The following is a 19,137-nucleotide window of genomic DNA, read 5'->3' on the forward strand; positions in this document are numbered from 1 at the left end:
GGTAGGGACTGGACTCTTGCAACAAGTGGCCATCGCTATGCCGTCTGGCACAAGTAATCTTGATGTGTCTATCTAGCTTCCTGATCAAAGCTTCCTATCGATGTTAAAGGTTCTGGTCTTCAGAGTCTAGTATTATATGTAACTCACCTGTACCGGGTTTTACAATAAATGTTAAGCACTTAGTCTTCATGACGTAAGATTTTGTAGGATATATATATATATATATATATATATATATTATATACAATGCAATTGTATAATAGGGATTTTCATTGTGTGAATTTTTTAGCTAACGTATAATAGGGATTGTTTTTTTAAATAATTTGTAGGTTACAAAGCAGATGATAATGGACATTAGATATGGTTTCTGGCCTATAATAGTCCTCTCTGAAATAATTCAAACCTTCATTCTCGCCGACTTTGCTACTACTATGTCAAGTGGTAAACTATAAATGTTTTCGCTTGTTATATATCACGTATATGATGGATGATCTAATGTCGTTCTTTGTCTCCCATCTGGTGTTATGTAAAATTTGGTGGTAAAGAGATAAGAAGAAGAAGATACGGTGTTGTTTAAGGTTATGGTACTTTGGAGTAATGACCCATGTCTTGCAGGCTAATCGTTTTGAGTCTTCTCTAATCTCTTTTCTTTTCTTGCTTATAAAGAAAAAATAGAATTGATTAGAGATTTTGACATATTAATTTAAAGTTAGCCTCACAGCTTTTTGAATCTGTTATATAAATAGTTTGACGTATATATAAATGAGTGAATTTGTCAATTTTAACATCAATTTGAGAATATATGTTAGACAATTATCAAACTTTTCTTCTCATATTTCTTACCGAATTAAGAAGCTCAGGTTGCTTGATTAATCTCTCGTTCACCTCCAAGAGAGAGCCTTAAACGCAGCACCTAGTGAAAACCCAACTCAGAACAAAAACAACTTCATCTTTTTAAGATTTCAATTTCTATATACTATTAAATTTTGATAGTTTTATAGGTAATTAAATACGACAATTAATTATTGTTGATAAATTTAAATTGATGTATGTCATGATTATAAGTAAATTAATCTATAGTATTTGTTATTTATCATCGATAATTTTTTTCGAAATATTAAATTTTCAATTCTAAAACCATAAAAATCATAACATCCAAAAGTCTAAGATATATTTTTTAATTATCTCAACTCATAATTTTTAAGAAGTTATACAATTAAAAATGCATCAATAAATTAATAATTATTAATACATTACTATATATTAATCAAATGTCATGATCCAAACATTATTAATTTATAGAGGTATTATTGTATCATTAGCACATAATTGTTCATGTATCCCGCCTCTACGGTGAATTATCACCAAAATGTGATGATTTCTGTAAATACAAATATGAGGGAACTTAAATAACAAAAGTTCTGAGTTTTTTTTTTTTTTTTTAATTTATGTGATAAAGTAAGGGGAATGATGTACACAATAACAGCTAATCTTGAGTTAAACGCCGTCTGTGGTTCGTTAGTTTAGTATATGTCCCCTGTTTCTTTAGAGACCATCAAACCGTTCTTGTGGTCAATGGTTGCGTCGATCGCTCCATCACTAATGGCTTTAGCTACAATGCTTTCTGCATCAGCCACTGGGTTCACTGAGTTCAGTCTTAGCTTCTGTGCGACGTCCTGTAGAGAGATTCTCGAGTATGCGATGCTTATGTTACGCAGTCCAGTTCTGATCACGATGTGAGGTGGTGACCCAACTCATCATGCCGAAGCATTTCAGAATGGTACAGGCTTACAAAGTGCTTAAAATATGTAAGCATAAAAAATCCGCTATATATTTGACTATTGAAATATTTTATGTATGCAATATGCATGTCGAAATTTTTATACTTCAAATTTCTATAGATTAATATCAGAATTATGACATTTTACTTATATATATTAACGGCTGAAGGAATATATATATATATATTAATTTATTAACGGCTGAACATATATATATATATATATATATATATATTAACGGCTGAACACAAAACATTATAATGATTTATCAAAGTATTAATTTATTAACGGCTGAAAGTTTTATGGTATTACTAACCCACATAATGCAAGATCAAATCTTAAGAATAATTAAAGTACACTCTCGAATCTATCACAGCATGCAAATGTGCACAGCATGTTCAATTAAACCTACCAAAATTCTAAATTCATAAGTAAAAGATAAAAACAACCTTTAATTTGTTAAAAGATTATATTCCATCTATAATCAAATCTCTACATACATTGATAGATTAGACTTAAATATTACAAAATACTTATTACACAAATGAAGAATATGTAGTAAATTCCACTGTTTGTAATATTAATATTAGTGGATACATAATTTAATATTGATTGCTATCCACTGATTTGACAACCGTATATCTTTGAAAATTTTAAAGACTTGACGGTAAAAAATTAACATTACTTGTTTTTGCCTGCAGTAAAAAAACATTACTATCATCAAAATATTTGCAAATTCAAGTACATAATTAAATCCTTCAAAGTAATAAAACACTCACAAATAGTAATATGTTTAATACATACATACGGTAATGTTATCTCTTTCTTAATTATTACTATAGCCTTATAGAAAAATTTTAATTTCTTACAGTATTAGGTACTAAATAATCCGTAATTTCTCGTTTTGCCAATTTACTTGAAACAATTAATTGTCTCAGGCTCTCTCAGCAGATAACTGGTTTAACCTATTAAACAATTATTTGTATCATTAATTTTTTGATTGAAAGAAAATACCCATTTAGTTTGGAGAGAGAAGCCCAGTTAGGTTTAAAGCCCATTCACAAAAAAAGACTCAACTTCACACACACAAAAACACTGTTTTGGTCAGCATGCACGAAACGCGATTTCTGACTGACAAAAAGGACACGGGTGATCGATCCATCACTATCAATTTTTTTTTTTCCATTTATTAGTCTGACAAATATATTTACTTAAATACCCTTCTCTTCAACCTTTTCCAAATATATTTACTCATATTTTATCACCTTTTGCACACAAAAAAAAACATATATTTTATCTCATAATTATAATGCATGTTGACTTCAGATCATGAACACAGCCATGATAATCAAATTAAAGAAGAACGAAAAAAATATAATCAAAGTAAAGACCACACAAATCAATTATTCTGACTAAAATCATGAACCTCGTTGATAAACCAAAGAAAAAGAGACTTATGACCCTTTTTGGATGCTCATAAAAACAGCCGAAACTTTAAAATTCATAACACAACAATCATACAAAAAATATACACAGTAGATGCTCCTAATACAAATTTGATAGGCTTAATATATATTACCTTGATTCCTAGAGAGTAAAGTGCTATTGTGGCTGTGTGCATATTAGGAAAATATACAGAAAGATTTAAAAACGTATCTTACTTTGAGCTCCTTTTGTAGCAAAATGAAACGGAGAAAGAACTTCCGGTTTGAAGTTCATGCTGCAAATTCTATGCCAATTGATGAAATCTCATAAGAAAGATAGAAGGAAGAGTGAAAGAAGTCTTAATTTTCACAAAAGGGAAGGAAGAGTTCTGTGTTTACACGAAAGGAGTGAAAGAAGTCTTTATTTTCCATCTGTGAAATGAAACGAGCACCACATGATTATTAAATACGGCTCTCGTTACTTAACCTTTTACCCAAAAAAATAATAAAAAAAAGGCTCTCGTCTTTGCTCTCTTTAGTCTTTATACGTACGTACGTACTTCTTTTTGTTTTATTACCCGTTAAACAAAGACCACAACCGATCCAAGTACAATTCGTTTTAAATGCATCCACACGGACCGCACCAAACTCATCAAACTATCTAGACATTTTTGACATATACCTAATCAGAAAAGTGTTACAATTACTTTATTTACTAATGGTCTCATTAAATGAATCATACGAAGACATAGAGATTTGGAAAACATTGCAATCACACTAATTATTAGTAGTTACAATCTTTTTCAAAGGTAGGAAAGTAATCATGGTCTTAAGTAAATAGAAGATGCAAAATCATATTTAAGTGTTACTGAGTCTGTATCAAGATAGCATTGGAACACAAGGACCAAAAAAAAGTATTAATGAATACAAGAAACTAGATTTTAACACGCGGTACACCGCGTGCATATAATTTTATTATTATTTATATTTTATGTTGTATTTGTTTGTTAAATATTAGATATTTTTTAAATATAGAAATAACTAAATTTTTTGGCTGTTTGTACGGCTAAATATTTATATTAATTTTTAACCCGCAATACTTATGATCATTTGTTTGTTTTGTTTAGTATTTGAAATTCTATTTTGACTTTTAATTGTTATAACAAAAAATAAGGAATTTAAATACATAATAAATCATTTATACGCTATGATTAAGTCATATTATTCCTAATGATTTAATTATTTTACCGATCTTAGTTAAATCAACTTGATTTCATATGTTTAATATTCTAATATTAATAGTGTTGAAAATAATAAAATGAGGATTTAGCCCGTGTTAGCACAAATTTAATGATATTTTATTAATTCCAACATGTCCTCTTTATAACTCATCTACTATATAACCATATTATATAGTATTTTATTTTTTTTAATTATACATATTCGTATTATTTTAAAATTTTATTAAGTTTATTTCTATTAATTATAATATTTAAATAAATGTGAATCGAAGTTCTTTTTACATTAAGAATCAAAGCTCACACGTACTGGAAAACAAAATGTGAATCAAATTGTTGTTGTTTTTTGTTTGCAAATGATTAAGAGATATAATATCTTTAAAACACAATAGAAGGTGTGGTTAAATATATCATAGTTTATGTTTCCATATTGATATTGCTGTAATTTTTTTTAGATGGAATGTTATGTAAAATATTTAGGAAACAAAATCTGAAGTAATGCTATTGTTGGAAATATTTTAGGGGTTAATGTTGTAAATAAATTTTTAAATAAGCAAAACTAAAAGGGCATAACACAAAATGTACTTCAAAAATGTTAATATAGATAAGAAGCTGCAATAATACATAAGCAGTAATTTTTAAAAAATTTCTCAGAATAATTTGTGTAAAAAACTATAAGCTCCATAGACTACAAGGATATATGATTAGATTTGAACTAGAAGCTGGACTAGATCGAGTTCAGATACTAAGAATGCATACCACATTACCACTTGTCAATATCGATAGACCTGAGTAGGTGTCATTAATCATCTGTAAAATTGAAATATAGTTCTAAAAATTAAGCACCGGTTATTTATAAAGCAATCTAAAGGGATACGTTTATGAAGAGAGTTTGCCTAATGCCATGTCGGCTTTAACTTTGTGTACATATGTTAGTTGAACTAGAGATGATTATAGTACGTTAGTAAGAACAGATTCATTCAGGAGGATCGTTCGATCAATGGTGATTTGGCAGAGTGGTTTATTTGGCTATATGGTTAATTATAAGAATTTGAAAAGATAACTAGATCTTTCGAGAATAGTTAATAGAAATGATAACTCTACGGAACTGAAATATCCTCATTTCTTTAAAGAAAAAAAATCAGGTACGGCTTAACAATAGAATTGCACCCGAACAAGACCGGTATATTTACCATTTGTGAATCTAGAAATCGTCGTCTTCCTCAGCCATGTATTTGGCGAGTTCCTCTTCTTGCTGCTTCTTCTCTCTCCTTTTCTCTTCGTTTTCTTTCTCCTTGTGTGTGTTTGGTGGGTACCTCAGAGCTCTAACCGCTTCATTATGCATATTCAAACAGAACGCAATTCTGGAGTTAAAAGCTGTCTGTGGTTCCTTAGTTGAGTAGATGTCTCCTGTTTCCTTGGAGACCATCAAACCATTCTTGTGGTCAATAGTTGCCTCGATTGCTCCATCTCTTATGGCTTTAGCCACAATGCTTTCTGCATCAGCCACTGAGTCCAATCTTAGTTTCTGTGCCACATCCTGAAGGGAGATACTCGAGTAAGAGACGCTGATATTGCGCAGTGCTGTTCTGATCACATTGTGTCGCAGTCTAACTATGAGGTTGTGAGTTCTGTCTTTCGCAAATGTTTTTGAAAACTTCTCTTGGACGTTCCCAAATAGCTCCAAGTCACCAATCCTCACAGCCTGTCAATAATATAAACAAGAATATTAGTAAGAGAACCCTTAGCTATAGAGGATGTCACATATGCAACGATGGACTTACACTGGTTAGCTCAAAGTATGGCCTCAGAGGCTTCTCCATTCCCTTTTGAGTGAAGATTGAACGTTCTGGAATTTCACCCAACAACAGTCGAACTATAATAGCCCACTTATTGCACTGAATCCTGAATCCCAAAGATGCAATAGGTGCTTTCCTAGCAGCCTGGAGAAGGCTCTCTTTTGCGTCCGTGTACTCTAGTTGAATCGTCTGGATCTTTCCCAAGTAAAACAGGTACCTACAAAACTGTATATCATATTCATGAGATCTCAGAAACCAGGAGAAGGTTCAATGAAGCGAAGAAAAGGAGCATGTAAGGTAAATTAAAGAAAGAAAAATGATCAATGAGCAGTTTCAGAAATATAACAAGAGAAACAAGGTACAACCATAGTGCAACATACAATAGAAGAACATGAGCATTGCATAGCAGCAGATACGTAAGCGAAATATGAATAGGTGAATGCAATAAGAAGAAATTGACAGTGAAAAGTTGGCATAAGTAAGCATCAGATATACACAATAACCAGAAAACTAGAAAGCCAAGTGTATGGGAGGCAAAAGTGAAAGGTTACCTGTTGGTTAGAGTGTGCCTCAAATCGAGGTGCCTTTGACCTAAGCTTCTCAGCTTGGTCGTAGAGACTGTAGTGTAGATAGTTGCGAAGCAACAAATTCAAAAGTGTTTCCTGCAACATATGAATGGTTGGAATTTTTTTTATAAGTATCAAAGGAAAAGATTCTCAAAAGATTGATTGTTTCGGAAATATTGAAAATTTACTTACTTGGCCTAATTCGTCATGTCGCAGAGTTGCCGAATGGTGTAGAGCAAGAAGAGTACTGCAAAGCAAAAGAAAGTAGTAATCAGATAAATTGTATTGTTGTTGGACTAGCTAGTATGAAAAGACAGAAAAAAAAAAAAAAACAGACAGTGAACTAGTCTCACTCACCTACGTATCGCAGCAAGATCATCTGTTAGCTCATAACTTAACGAGTAGTAAAAATACAATTTAGAAGCAATGACATCAACGGTTCTCCTGTTTACGTTTTTGAGGCGAGCAATGCTAGCTGAAGAGCAAACTTTGGCCTGAGAGATTTAAAAAAAACCTTTGATAAGACTAATTTATGTAAAAATGAAGAATAACCTAAGAGAAAGATAGAAAGAAAAGTAGTAACCTCGTTGTACTTTTTCTGATCAATGAGAAAAAGAAGAAGAATGAAGTAGCAGTAAATCTCGAGCTCAGTAGGAGGAGGAGGAGGAGGAGGAGCTTGGGATGTGGATGATGATGCTGTATCAACTTCCATGTCATCACCCTGAAGCAATTATTATTATAAGATTCAGTCATCAGTATATATGTATAATAAATAACAAAGAAGCTTCCAAAAAAATAAATTCTTAATTCAAGCATTCAAAATTTTAAGGTTAATTATACTAATTAATAATAATAGGCTGCAAATTACAGAATCTTAATAAGCTCAGAATCAGGAAATTAAAAAGAAAAAAAGTAGAGAGAGGAACCTTAGGAACGAAACAAGAGAGACGAGTGTGAGCCTCGGATCCAGGAACTAAAGCGAAATCAAGGAAAGAAGAGATCACAGAACCGGAGAGCTTCCGTCGTAGTCCGACGGTGAGACGCACAGCACGAGCAATACGACGGACTTCCTTGGTATCGATCAGAGCAGCAATCTCCTTCAAATCTGGAAAAAAAAAACGAAGAAGCAATCTCAGTGAAATCAAAAAAAATTCTGGGAAATTAAGCGAAACTGATTGAAGGATAAAAAGATGTGAGATTTACGCTGCAGCGTAGAGGTAGTCGTAGTAGCAGAGACTAGGGATTGAGTTTGGGTTTGATTATCTTTCATCTCCACGTCTTCTTGAGTAATTTTTTGTTTTTTCTTCGCAAATCACAAATCTCTCAAGTCGTCTTCTTCTTCTTCTTCTTCTTCTTCTTCTTCACAAAAGAGTAATTTGAGAGAATGAGCGATGAATGTTTTTTTTAAAATATATATAATGGTAAAATTTGATGGGTAAACCAATAAATTTCCATTTTCCCACAAGGTAAAAATTTGGAAATAGCTATAAATTTTCCATTCTCCACGTATTTTTACTCTTTTACTTTTTACAAAGAGTTATTCTAGTTATTTTTCCTTTAAATTTGTGTCAAACAGGTGACTTTTTCCAAATTTGTGGATAGCTCGAAAAAAGGAAAAACAAAATAATGTTATAATGTTTTTTTTTACGAATTCATTCTTTGTAAATATATAAATATATCAGTTGATGTTTCAAAATATTGGGATGATGTCTGCACTAGAAAATATCCTCTTCTTCACCATATATGTGCAAGTCAAATTCCCTGTTAGCTAAATTTCGTTATTATCAAGAGAATATCTTGTTAAATTATAAGGTACACTTGCCTTACACATGTCCAAACACACACACACACACACACACACACACAACGATCTCTCTTCTCACTCGTACAATTTTTCTGACAAAGATAACAAAGAAAATGCAGAATTGCCAAGGCCACATATATAGTAATGGCGCAACATTTTGTTTGTATCTCATCTTCATCTAGCGACCAACTTCACAGCTTGAGACCGTTAATGAGACCGTACTTGAGCTAAGTGTGAGAGAAGAAGGTGAGATGTAATACATAGGGACTGGCATCTTCTGCGGAAGCTCAGGCCAAGTTGATTCCATGTTCAGAACTTGGATTGCTTGTCTTATAGAGGGCCTCGAGTTTCTATCCGGGTGACTACACCATAACCCCACAACAACAAGACACTCAGCTTGTTCCCTATTGAAATCTTCACCTAGTTTCTCGTCCATAGCTGACGTAAATTGTTGTCTTCCATACAGTTCCCACACTCTCTCCACAAGACTCTTCTGAGGCTCTGTGTATTCTTGTGAATGATCGACTGACTTCCTTCCCGTGACAATTTCTAGTATACTAACTCCAAAGCTATATATGTCAGACTCCTTGCTGGCCCTTCCCGTCATCACATATTCGGGTGCCATGTAGCCAAAAGTTCCAGCTAATCCTGTTGTATGAGAACCAAGCTCATGGTCCATCAATCGAGCCAGTCCAAAGTCACCTAGCTTTACATTGTAATTAGTGTCCAACATGATATTGCTCGCCTTGATGTCCCTGTGCAATACACACTGATCCCACTCCTCGTGAAGATAAAGAAGCGCAGAAGCTAGACCGAGGGTTATCTTGTACCTTATGTCCCAGGGGAGATGTGGTCTTTTCCCAAAGAGGTGAGTGTCGAGGCTACCGTTTGGCATGAACTCATATATCAACACATACTCATCTTTTTCATTACACCAACCAATGAGTTGGACCAGGTTTCGATGTCTCAGTTTGCTGATGATCTTAACTTCGGTAACAAACTCTTTCTTTCCCTGCTTGGAACGAGCAGATAATTGCTTCACCGCAACAAGCATATCGATTTCGTTCAAGTACCCTCTATAAACTGCTCCAAAGCCTCCTTGACCAAGCTTTCTTTGCGATGAGAATCTGTTGGTTGCTGACACAAGATCTTTATAAGCAAACCTCCTTGGTCCAGCTGTTTCCCGTTTGAGGTCTTCGTTTATTGATATCAAGTCCATTATCTCTTTTGCTTTCCTTTTTCTTTGCTTCTGCAACCAAACCACCAGGGTTGTGACCAAAGAGATTAGCAAAACAAACCCAGAAACCGAAATACCAACTATCAGTCCTCTCCTAATAGAGACGTTCACACTATCCATACTACCTGAGCTGAACTCCCATGATAAAAGTCTATGTTCCTCTACGACCACTCCTGTAGAGGCTGAGAACCCGATTGTAACTTGTGGTGGCAAAACCTTTGCAAGATCGATGATGTAAGAAAGGCCTAAACTCTCCCGATCATCAGAAGTTAGTTCATAAGCCCAAGACACGCTCAAGTTGTTAGTAACAGAGTCATAGGAGATATGTGCATGACAAATATCTTGGTTGTGTGAGCTTGCATTCCAAGAGGTGTAGTTGGACGAAACAAGAGAATTATTATTGATTCCCACATGAGATCCAACACCCAGAGGATCCCATTCTGGGTTGAAGTATGTGTCAAATTCGACATGAACCAGAGGAAACGAAGATAAGCCGCGTTCATCGATGTCAGTAAAAAGACCTAACAGACCACCACCTGAGTTCGGAGGAAGTTGGATTCCCACAGGAGCAAGAAAGAAGCTGAAACCATGACCGTAACTTGACAAGTTCGAGATACGCATACCGATCCTAAAAGAGAAACTGGTGTTAAAATCTGTAGGCTTACCAGTTTTAGGATTCCAGATTGGCACTTTCTCAGCATAAGTAACCCAACCAACGCGGGAAGTATAGTTAGGTTTGGTCAAGTTTATCGCTCCATTGGGCTTTGCATCCCCGTGATAAATAACATTCCCAGGATGACCTGGTCGAAAGCTAGTAAAGTTGAAGTAAACTGAATCAACAGAGCAAGGGAGTACAAGGAACAAGGAAAGAAACAAGATAGAGTTGGCCATTGATTGAAGAAGATGAACCAAAGATGGCTAAGATCAAATGCATAAACAGTTGAAGAACCTCATAAATATTCGAAAACGATGATAAATTTAAAGGTCTATTCAACGGAACATCGTTATATTATAAGAAAAATGAGTCTTCTATCAAGAAATTTCATTTTAATCTTTACTTAATCTGTGAGTCAAATGATTCCCATAAAACAATCTTAAAAAAATGTGACCTTTGCGGGATGATAAGCCACAGAGATAAAACTAGAGAAAAGGTCAATGTAGGACGAGATCAACTTACATTTCGCACGTCTTGTTACTTGACCATTGCTTCATTGACAACACTCATAGACCTGGGTTATGTTTCACAAAAGCATGATGAGTTAACGAACGAGTCACTGATAAAGAACTCAAAAGGGTATTAAATTAGGGATTTTGATCACCTGGGTTTGTGTAAAGAAAGGGTCTTTTTAAGCTTGAAGCTCCCAATTCCATGGGGGAATCTGTTGAAACTTCGTTTCCATTGTCAAGTGATCATCAATCGGCGACACAGAGGAAACGATTCGCACCGAGTCGAAAATTTATAAATCGGCGGTTTAACAAGAAAACCATTCGGTTTAAGACTTAGATCAATCGAATCTTCGGTTTAGTTGCTCTCTCTTACGTAGCAAATCAATAAATTTATGATGGGCATACAAATAAACAAGTTATGGCCCGTATCTGCTAAATTAGCCCAAGATGTCATTTTATTAACTGAAAATGTGACGTCCCACATCGGTTGCAAGACTGAGGAACAGTGAGTGAACTGTTGTATAAATAAAGTAAGAACTGGGTTACAGAGACACACGGAGCCGTGCAGTGAAGACAAAGCGAACTATTCTTTCGCCTTTTACTAAAGAATACCGTGTCTTCTCTGCATTTAAGCGGTATACGCCTATTTTTGGAAAGGTTTATTTAACAAAATAAACCTCCATCAAACCATTAGTCTAAAACTGTTTTCTAGCCAGTATGTACCATGTAGCGGTTGAACAACTAGAAGGAAAGGAGATGATTTCTAAAGTTAGGTCAACAGTATGCTACTACGCTAAGGCAATGGTTAACATCTTAAAAATTGCATCCGCAAGGGAAAATGCTTAAAAATTGTAGATTTCCATTAGCATGATAGAGCAGCAACCTATAATTTGGAGGTTAATATATGTGAGCACTGAGCACCACCTGAAAAGGAAGAAAGCCATCATAATGAGCGGCCATTGAATCAGAGAGGCGTCCTAATAAGGCTAGTCTTTCTAGGTTACATCATTTATCATCCAAGAAAAGGAAGGAATAACTGTTTTATATATACTAAAAAACATTGATCGATTGGGAGTTGAATGACTGTTTAACTTGTTCTACAGGTTTTGTTTTCACTCTTTCTAGTTGTGTATGCAATATAAGGTTGTGAATATGGCTTTGTTACCGCACCTCATGCTCAGAAGCAAAGATTAAAAGAACACGAATATATCGCAAATTACATTAATTTCTTGACTAATTTTGATTTTTGAATGCTGAGTTAGGGATGGGCTTTGCATATATAATTACGTGGGCCTACAACCAATTATCACTACTACCCATGCATGCTCTTTAGTTTTTATTAATATGAGCCTTTAAATTTTGTCCCACATCGCTATTATGAAGAACAAAGTTTCAGTATATATAACGGAGACTGAGCAGATATGGTCACGACCTTACTTGAACAGGATCTGTTCTATAGGCTCGTACCTCTGTTTCCTTGATTTCTAAGGAGACAGGCCCTTAACCCTGGTTGATGAACAATGACCGTGCGATCAGAGCGTGATTAACGGCCACGATCTGTCCTTGGACGTATCCGGTGCTGTAGAGGATCGTTACTCGGCTCGGTTCTTCCTTGCCGGGGTGGTCGCACGGCGGTCTGACAGGTTCCTTTTTCTGCGTGTCTAAATAATGAACACTCTCGGATCACTCACCCGTCACGACCTCCACCTCTAACAAATGAATCCAAAGGTTGATTGCATACCAAGAAACTGAAACAAAGATATCTAGCAAGGTTTATTTACAAATAAAATCCCATAAAATCTTTTGTTTACAATTTTCATTATCTTTTAATCCTCTAAAATCTTTTATTATTTAGGAATGGTCGGAAGAAATATTCTTTGTTAAATGTTGCAATATCACTTTGCATGAGGAATCGCCTTGCTTTCTTAATTCTTAGGTGGATATATTTAGAGAATAATATTCTTTGTTAAATGTTGCTGAAGATGACTTCAAGATTATAAAAGGGGGCAGAAGCTATAGCTATTGCAAGATTCAAGATTATCCCTCATTGAGATCAGTGCAAACGAAAAGTCCAGAATTAAAAAAAAAATTAAAGATGCCATTAGGCCGAACTTGAATTTATTTGTAAATATTGTAGATAACACAACGTAGAATAACCAATACAAGTGAACAATATCTTCCTTGACTGGTTAGAAGAAAGAAACTCTTCTTGAATATTGGAAGTAGAAAGCTATAATAAGCCTAATTAAATGCATTTTTGATATAAAAGACCATAGCTACTTCATTACTTGTATGTAGGAGCAGCTGCTTCGATGCGAGAGCAACTACTTTTGAGAAGAGGAGGAAGAAGATTTAGTGGAAACATATGTGGCTAACACTTTGAATCTACATCCGAAAATGCTTTGCAACACTTACGTCCAATATCACTAAACTTTCTAGTGAATACCGATTTGAATATTTCAGCCACACAACCTTCGACACTAGAGAGTGATGACCAGCATTTTGTGATATCAACCAGAGAACCAGGAAGAGAAAATCCAGGAACAATAAAGAGTTTAGATGTTGCAAGTGAGGGAGCAGCTGCGTTGATGCGAGAACAATCATCCTTGAGAAGAGGAGGGAAGAAAGAATTCAATGGAAACATTTTGGCCAACACTTTGCATCTATTTCGGTAAACGCCTTGCAGCATGTCCGTCCAACATTTTCAAACTTGCCAGTAAAAGCAGATTTGAAGATTTCAGTTTCGCAACCTCGAATTCTGAGAAGGGACGACCCTAGTAATGCAGATGACACATGGGAAACGATTAGCACCGAGTCGAAAATTTATAAATCGGCAGTTGAACCAGATAACCATTCGGTTTAAGATTTAGATCAATCGAAACTCTGGTTTAGTTGCTTTCTCTTACGTAACAGATCAATAATATTGAGCAATAAAATTATGATGGGCTTACAAAAAAACAAGTTATGGCCCATATCTGCTAAATAAGCCTAAGAAGTCTTTTCTTAACTGAACTGTGACATCCCACATCGGTTACAAGAGTCAGGAACAGTAAGTGAACTGGAGTATAAATAAAGAAGCAAGAGCTGGCTACTGAGATTCACGGAGCCGTGCAGTGAAGGCAAAGCGAACTATTCTTTCGCCTTTTACTAAAGAATACCGTGTCTTCTCTGCATTTAAGCGGCATACGCCTATTTTTGGAAAGGGTTTGTTTACAAAAGTAAACCCTCCATCAAACCATGAGTTTAAAAATTGGATGTTATTAGTAGTTTAGTACTTGGTTGTTTTAGTGACTCATCTGCAAAAAGTCTTTCAGCCAAGAAGAAAGATAAAAGAAGCCTTGTAAAAAAACTAGTAAGTTAACGTGGATATTTCGTTTTTTTTTTGGTAAGAAGAAAACAACATACGAATATAGATTATAAAACACCAACTTCCTGTACCGAGTAGAGTCTGGCAACAAAACACCAGTTTCTTTGTTCAACTTCACATCTGGGTTCATTGGAGTGGAGCTAGGTTTGCATCCAAGAAAACCTGTTGTGGATAACAACTCCAAAATATACTTTCGTTGACAAAGAGTGATACCTTCAGCTGACCTTGCAATCTCAATACCAAGAAAGTATTTTGCAGGTCCTAAGTCACGCAGTTTGAAGAATGACTTCAATTCTTCCTTGAAATCACTCACTGCATCATCACTGTTGCTTACAATGAGGATGTCATCTACATAAACTAACACTCCTATGATAACACCAGAATCATACTTGATGAACAGAGTATGTTCTCCTACCGATTTTGTGAATCCCATTCTGCACAATGTAGCAGATAGCTTGAGAAACCACTGCCTAGAAGCTTGCTTCAGACCGTAAATTGATTTATGTAACCGCAAAACTCCATTAGGTGGCATGACCTCTCCTGTTAAATCTGCATAACCTGGAGGAACTTTCATGTATATCTCCTCATCCAAATCTCCATTTAAGAAAGCATTAGAAATGTCTATCTGACTAACAGACCAATTCATCTTAGCTGCCATCATGAACATCAAACGAACAGAAGCTAACTTAGCAACAGGTGAGAAGGTCTCTTCATAATCCAAACCCTCTTCTTGTGTATAACCTTTTGCAACCAGTCTAGCTTTAAACCGTTCTATGCTTCCATCTGCAAAATACTTGATCGTAAAAACCCATTTACAACCAATAGCCTTTTTGTTAGGTGGCAAACTGCTCGAACTCCAAGTATTAGTCCGTTTCATCGCACCAATCTCCTCCTTCATTGCATCACACCACACATCATAATCCTTAGCCTCTGAATATCTTTGGGGAACAATGTCGTTAGTGATGGTATTAATGTAGGCACGAAAAGGCTCAGATAAGTATGAATAAGAAATATATTTGGAGATAGGATATGGGATAGTACTAGTAAAATTATAGCAATGAAAGTCCTACATGTGTTTTGGGGGTTTTCTTTGGCGACGAGATAGAGATTCAGAAGGAATCACTATCTCAGAAGATGTCACAGCTTGGTGTTGGTGTGCATCAGAAGATGTTCGCTTCAGAGGCAAAACATCGGGGAAAGCAGGAGAATGTAATAGAGGAAAGAAAGTTCTTGAAACATCCGTGATAGTGGATGAGACAAGAGGGAAAATATCCTCATGAAATATGACATGTCTTGAAATTGAAACAACATGTGTCTCCAAATCTAATAGCTTGTACCCTTTATAACCACTAGGATATCCTAGAAAAACACAGGCTTTAGCTCTAGGTTCAAACTTATGTCTAAGCTTAGGAGATGTAGAACTATAACACAAACACCCAAAACTTTTTAAAGAATGATACTCTGGTGCTTTACTAGTTAACTTCTCAAAAGGAGACTTATTGCCTAAGACTGGAGTGGGTAATCTATTGATCAAGAAAACAGCTGTTAAGACACAATCACCCCAAAATTCTAATGGAACATTTGACTGAAATAAAAGAGCCCTAGCAACATTTAAAATATGCTGATGCTTCCTTTCCACCACAGAGTTTTGCTCTGGAGTTTCTGGATAAGAATGATATGATATGATGCCTTTTTCAGAAAATAATGCATTGAATTTCAATTCATGAGCATTATCAGAACGTACAGATTTAAGTTTTGTTTTGTATTGAGTCTCAACCATATTAATAAACGTGGGAAAAATATGCAAGACATCAGATTTCAGTTTCATCAAATAAATCCAAGTGGCTATACTGTAATCATCTACAATAGTGAGAAAGTATTTATAACCATCTTTAGTTTCAACCGAAAAAGGACCCCAAGTGTCTATATGTACCAATTCAAATGGAGCATTACACAAGTTTTGTCTAAGTTGAAAGGGTAAATGCTTTTGTTTAGACAAATGACAAACATGACAAACTGATTTCTCTTTATTTCCTTTCACATTTTTCAGACTCAATACATCAGAAAGTAAATCTATCTTAGACTGAGCAGGATGTCCAAGACGTCTATGCCATATAAGAGGATCAACAACAACACTAGAACAAACAGGAACTATAACAGACGGTGAGACAGTACCTTTTAAAGAAACAGTATGAGTAGACTCATTGAAATGCAAAACATATAAATTCCCAATCTCAATCCCTTTTCCAATCATCAACTCCCGTGTAAGATCCTGAATAAAGCATTCATCAGATGTGAAACTCACTTTAGTGTTCAAAGTTTTAGTCAAAACACTAACACTGATCAAATTAAATTTGAATTCAGGAATATAAAGCACATTATGCAGAATGATGTTATCAGTTAATTGAATAAAACCTATACCCACTATTCTAACAGTATAACCATTAGGAAGAGTAACAAAGGTTTTATCTAAGGGTTTAAATTCTACATAAAGGCTTCTATTGTGTGTAACATGGTGAGTAGCCCCTGAATCAATTACCCAAGCTCTAGGAGACACAGCTGGTTCTTTAGATAATGAAGATACGAGCATGTCATAATAAGCATTGGAGTTTGTTACAAAGATATTTATTCAGATTCTCATTAATGATCCAAAGAGTTTGTTACAAGATATTTATTCTGTACAATTGATCTTAACCGGTATTAACCAACCTAATCAATCTAAATTAGACTAATAAACCGGATATTCCAGAATCCTTAACCAACCTATTATTCACAAGTATATTCTCTACTATATACAAGTATACTCTCTAATAGTTACGTGCCTACGTTTCGAGAAATTGTTTAGGACAATCGCATGTTTTGCATTTAGAGATATGATCGACTAGATCATTATGTTGGTGTCGGGTTAGATCAAAATATTTATGATGATAATATATATATCACGAAAAAAATATATATATTTTCTAAAACAAGATATGAGTAAGTAGTGATATTTAAGTATATCTTCCATAATTTATTATTATTCACTATTTTTGTTGGATTATAAAATATTCCTCTAAATTAAAAACAAAAAGGATAATCCGGAAACAAAAAAAAAAAGAATAGAAGAAAAATCCTTAATTGGAAAAAACAATACTGTAAATCAAATAATAAATTGGAAACCAATTATAAAAAAGAAAAATTGTATTATAAAACTTCCATATTATAGTTATACGAGAATTATTCCACCGCCTCAATTCAATAGACGATTCATATAAATATAAGAATGTCCCCATTGAAATTTTACGCATTACAAAATCTCTGTGCTCTTGATCTGCCTAAACATAATCATGGAAGCTATTCCAGAATGCAAGTACCAAATCGAAAAGAATCCTGGACCCGAACATGTTGGTACAATCGCAGTGAATACAAAATTTGTCAGACCAGATGACCAAGATTCGAACATCTCAATTTCATTACCTACCAATGAATTCACTGAAGTCGAAGATTCTCCTCACAAAGAAAAACTCTATTACTTCTTAAAAGATTTAGGAGTTGATGCACGAGACGCTCTCCATTTAATACAAGAACTCACCCTACTTGCATGCAAAGTAACTTCATCGTTTGATTACCGCCCACAATATGCTTTGTTAATTAGGTTGACGTTGACGTTGACGCTTCATGCGGCTCCTTCGAGTACTGAAGGACCAGTACTCCTCGATGAATCTCAAGTCGAACCAGTCCTTGATGACCCTCAAGTCGACGAATCATTCGTCGATGACCCTCAACTCGACAAATCATTCATCAATGACCCTCAAGTCGACGAATCATTCATCGATGACTACGATCAAGTCGAATTCCTAGATGATTGTCTAGTCGACGAATCAGTCATCGATGACTCTCAACTCGAAGAGGTGATTCAAGCCTCCCTCGAAGAAGATGACGAGAGGAGGAATATCGAGTTTAGACACGAAAGAAAATTAAGAGTCGGGGCCTTGAGCAGGAGGATATACAAGAAGAGCAAACGAAAGACCAGCATAATTTCTAACCAGTGCACAAGAAATAAGAGAAAACAAAAGACCTTGTCTAGTGATAATGATGACATGTGCACGATTTGTTTAATGGAGTTTAAAGACGGACGAAAAGTTGCTACTTTACTTTGTGGTCACGAATTTCACAATACGTGTATAATGAAATGGATTAAGTTTGGCGATAATTGTCCATTGTGTCGCGTCGAGATAGCACGTGAAGATGAGGAGATTCATCAACTACGAAATACAGTTTTCTAACTAAAACACATTCACACTTATGGATTTTTGGCCTTTATAGAGATCATTATACAGTCTTAATTTGAACTAACTAAACAATTATCGCGCGCTAACGAAAACTTATAGTTTAGTGGTTTGTGTAATTGTGTTAGCGTTGTCGTTGTTGTGTTAGATTTAACAGTTTTTGTAATTCAAGCTTTTTATATGATAAGATTCATGTTTCCATTATTATTACTATTGTTACGGCCTTATGAGTTACGGGTACAAGAAAGACGTATAGAATTGCGCAAAGAAGTTCACAAACGTTATGTTGGCTACGTCCACAAGCAAAAGAAAGCAACATTAACACTATTAACGAGCTAAATTTTTAGTGTTGTAAATATACATCTAATGCAACCAAGATTTAGGATAACCATTCAATATTTGTCTTTGTTCATTCAAAATATTTTAAAGCTTATCCAATTTGATTTAAAACATCTTTTTTTTTTTTTTTTTTTTTTTTTTTTT

The 19,137-nt window shown here is 34.8% G+C and overlaps 3 protein-coding genes across 5 annotated transcripts; 1 reads left to right on the forward strand and 2 right to left on the reverse strand.

Annotated features, from left to right (window-relative positions):
* On the reverse strand, positions 5,545-8,209 carry LOC104728992 (26S proteasome non-ATPase regulatory subunit 3 homolog B-like). The gene is made up of 8 exons (XM_010447898.2): positions 8,012-8,209; positions 7,735-7,913; positions 7,392-7,529; positions 7,166-7,302; positions 7,001-7,055; positions 6,794-6,904; positions 6,228-6,467; positions 5,545-6,148 (listed from the first exon to the last, which is right to left on the reverse strand). Exons 1-8 carry the CDS (start codon positions 8,076-8,078, stop codon positions 5,648-5,650), a joined length of 1,428 nt encoding a protein of 475 aa, XP_010446200.1. The 5' UTR covers positions 8,079-8,209; the 3' UTR covers positions 5,545-5,647.
* On the reverse strand, positions 8,576-11,292 carry LOC104729001 (L-type lectin-domain containing receptor kinase IX.2-like). Of its 3 annotated transcripts, XM_010447913.2 has the most exons (4): positions 11,169-11,292; positions 11,027-11,078; positions 10,515-10,660; positions 8,576-10,385 (listed from the first exon to the last, which is right to left on the reverse strand). In XM_010447913.2, exons 2-4 carry the CDS (start codon positions 11,059-11,061, stop codon positions 8,791-8,793), a joined length of 1,776 nt encoding a protein of 591 aa, XP_010446215.1. In that variant the 5' UTR covers positions 11,062-11,078; positions 11,169-11,292; the 3' UTR covers positions 8,576-8,790. The 3 variants fall into 3 exon arrangements, with proteins under 3 accessions (XP_010446215.1, XP_010446208.1, XP_019091380.1); XM_010447906.2 differs by having other exon boundaries at positions 8,576-10,660; XM_019235835.1 differs by lacking the exon at positions 11,169-11,292 and having other exon boundaries at positions 8,576-10,660; positions 11,027-11,157.
* On the forward strand, positions 17,613-18,651 carry LOC104753769 (E3 ubiquitin ligase BIG BROTHER-related-like). The gene has a single exon (XM_010475972.2). It carries the CDS (start codon positions 17,713-17,715, stop codon positions 18,649-18,651), a length of 939 nt encoding a protein of 312 aa, XP_010474274.1. The 5' UTR covers positions 17,613-17,712.

The sequence above is a fragment of the Camelina sativa genome, chromosome 2 (assembly GCF_000633955.1).
Source record: "Camelina sativa cultivar DH55 chromosome 2, Cs, whole genome shotgun sequence".
NCBI lineage: Eukaryota > Viridiplantae > Streptophyta > Magnoliopsida > Brassicales > Brassicaceae > Camelina > Camelina sativa.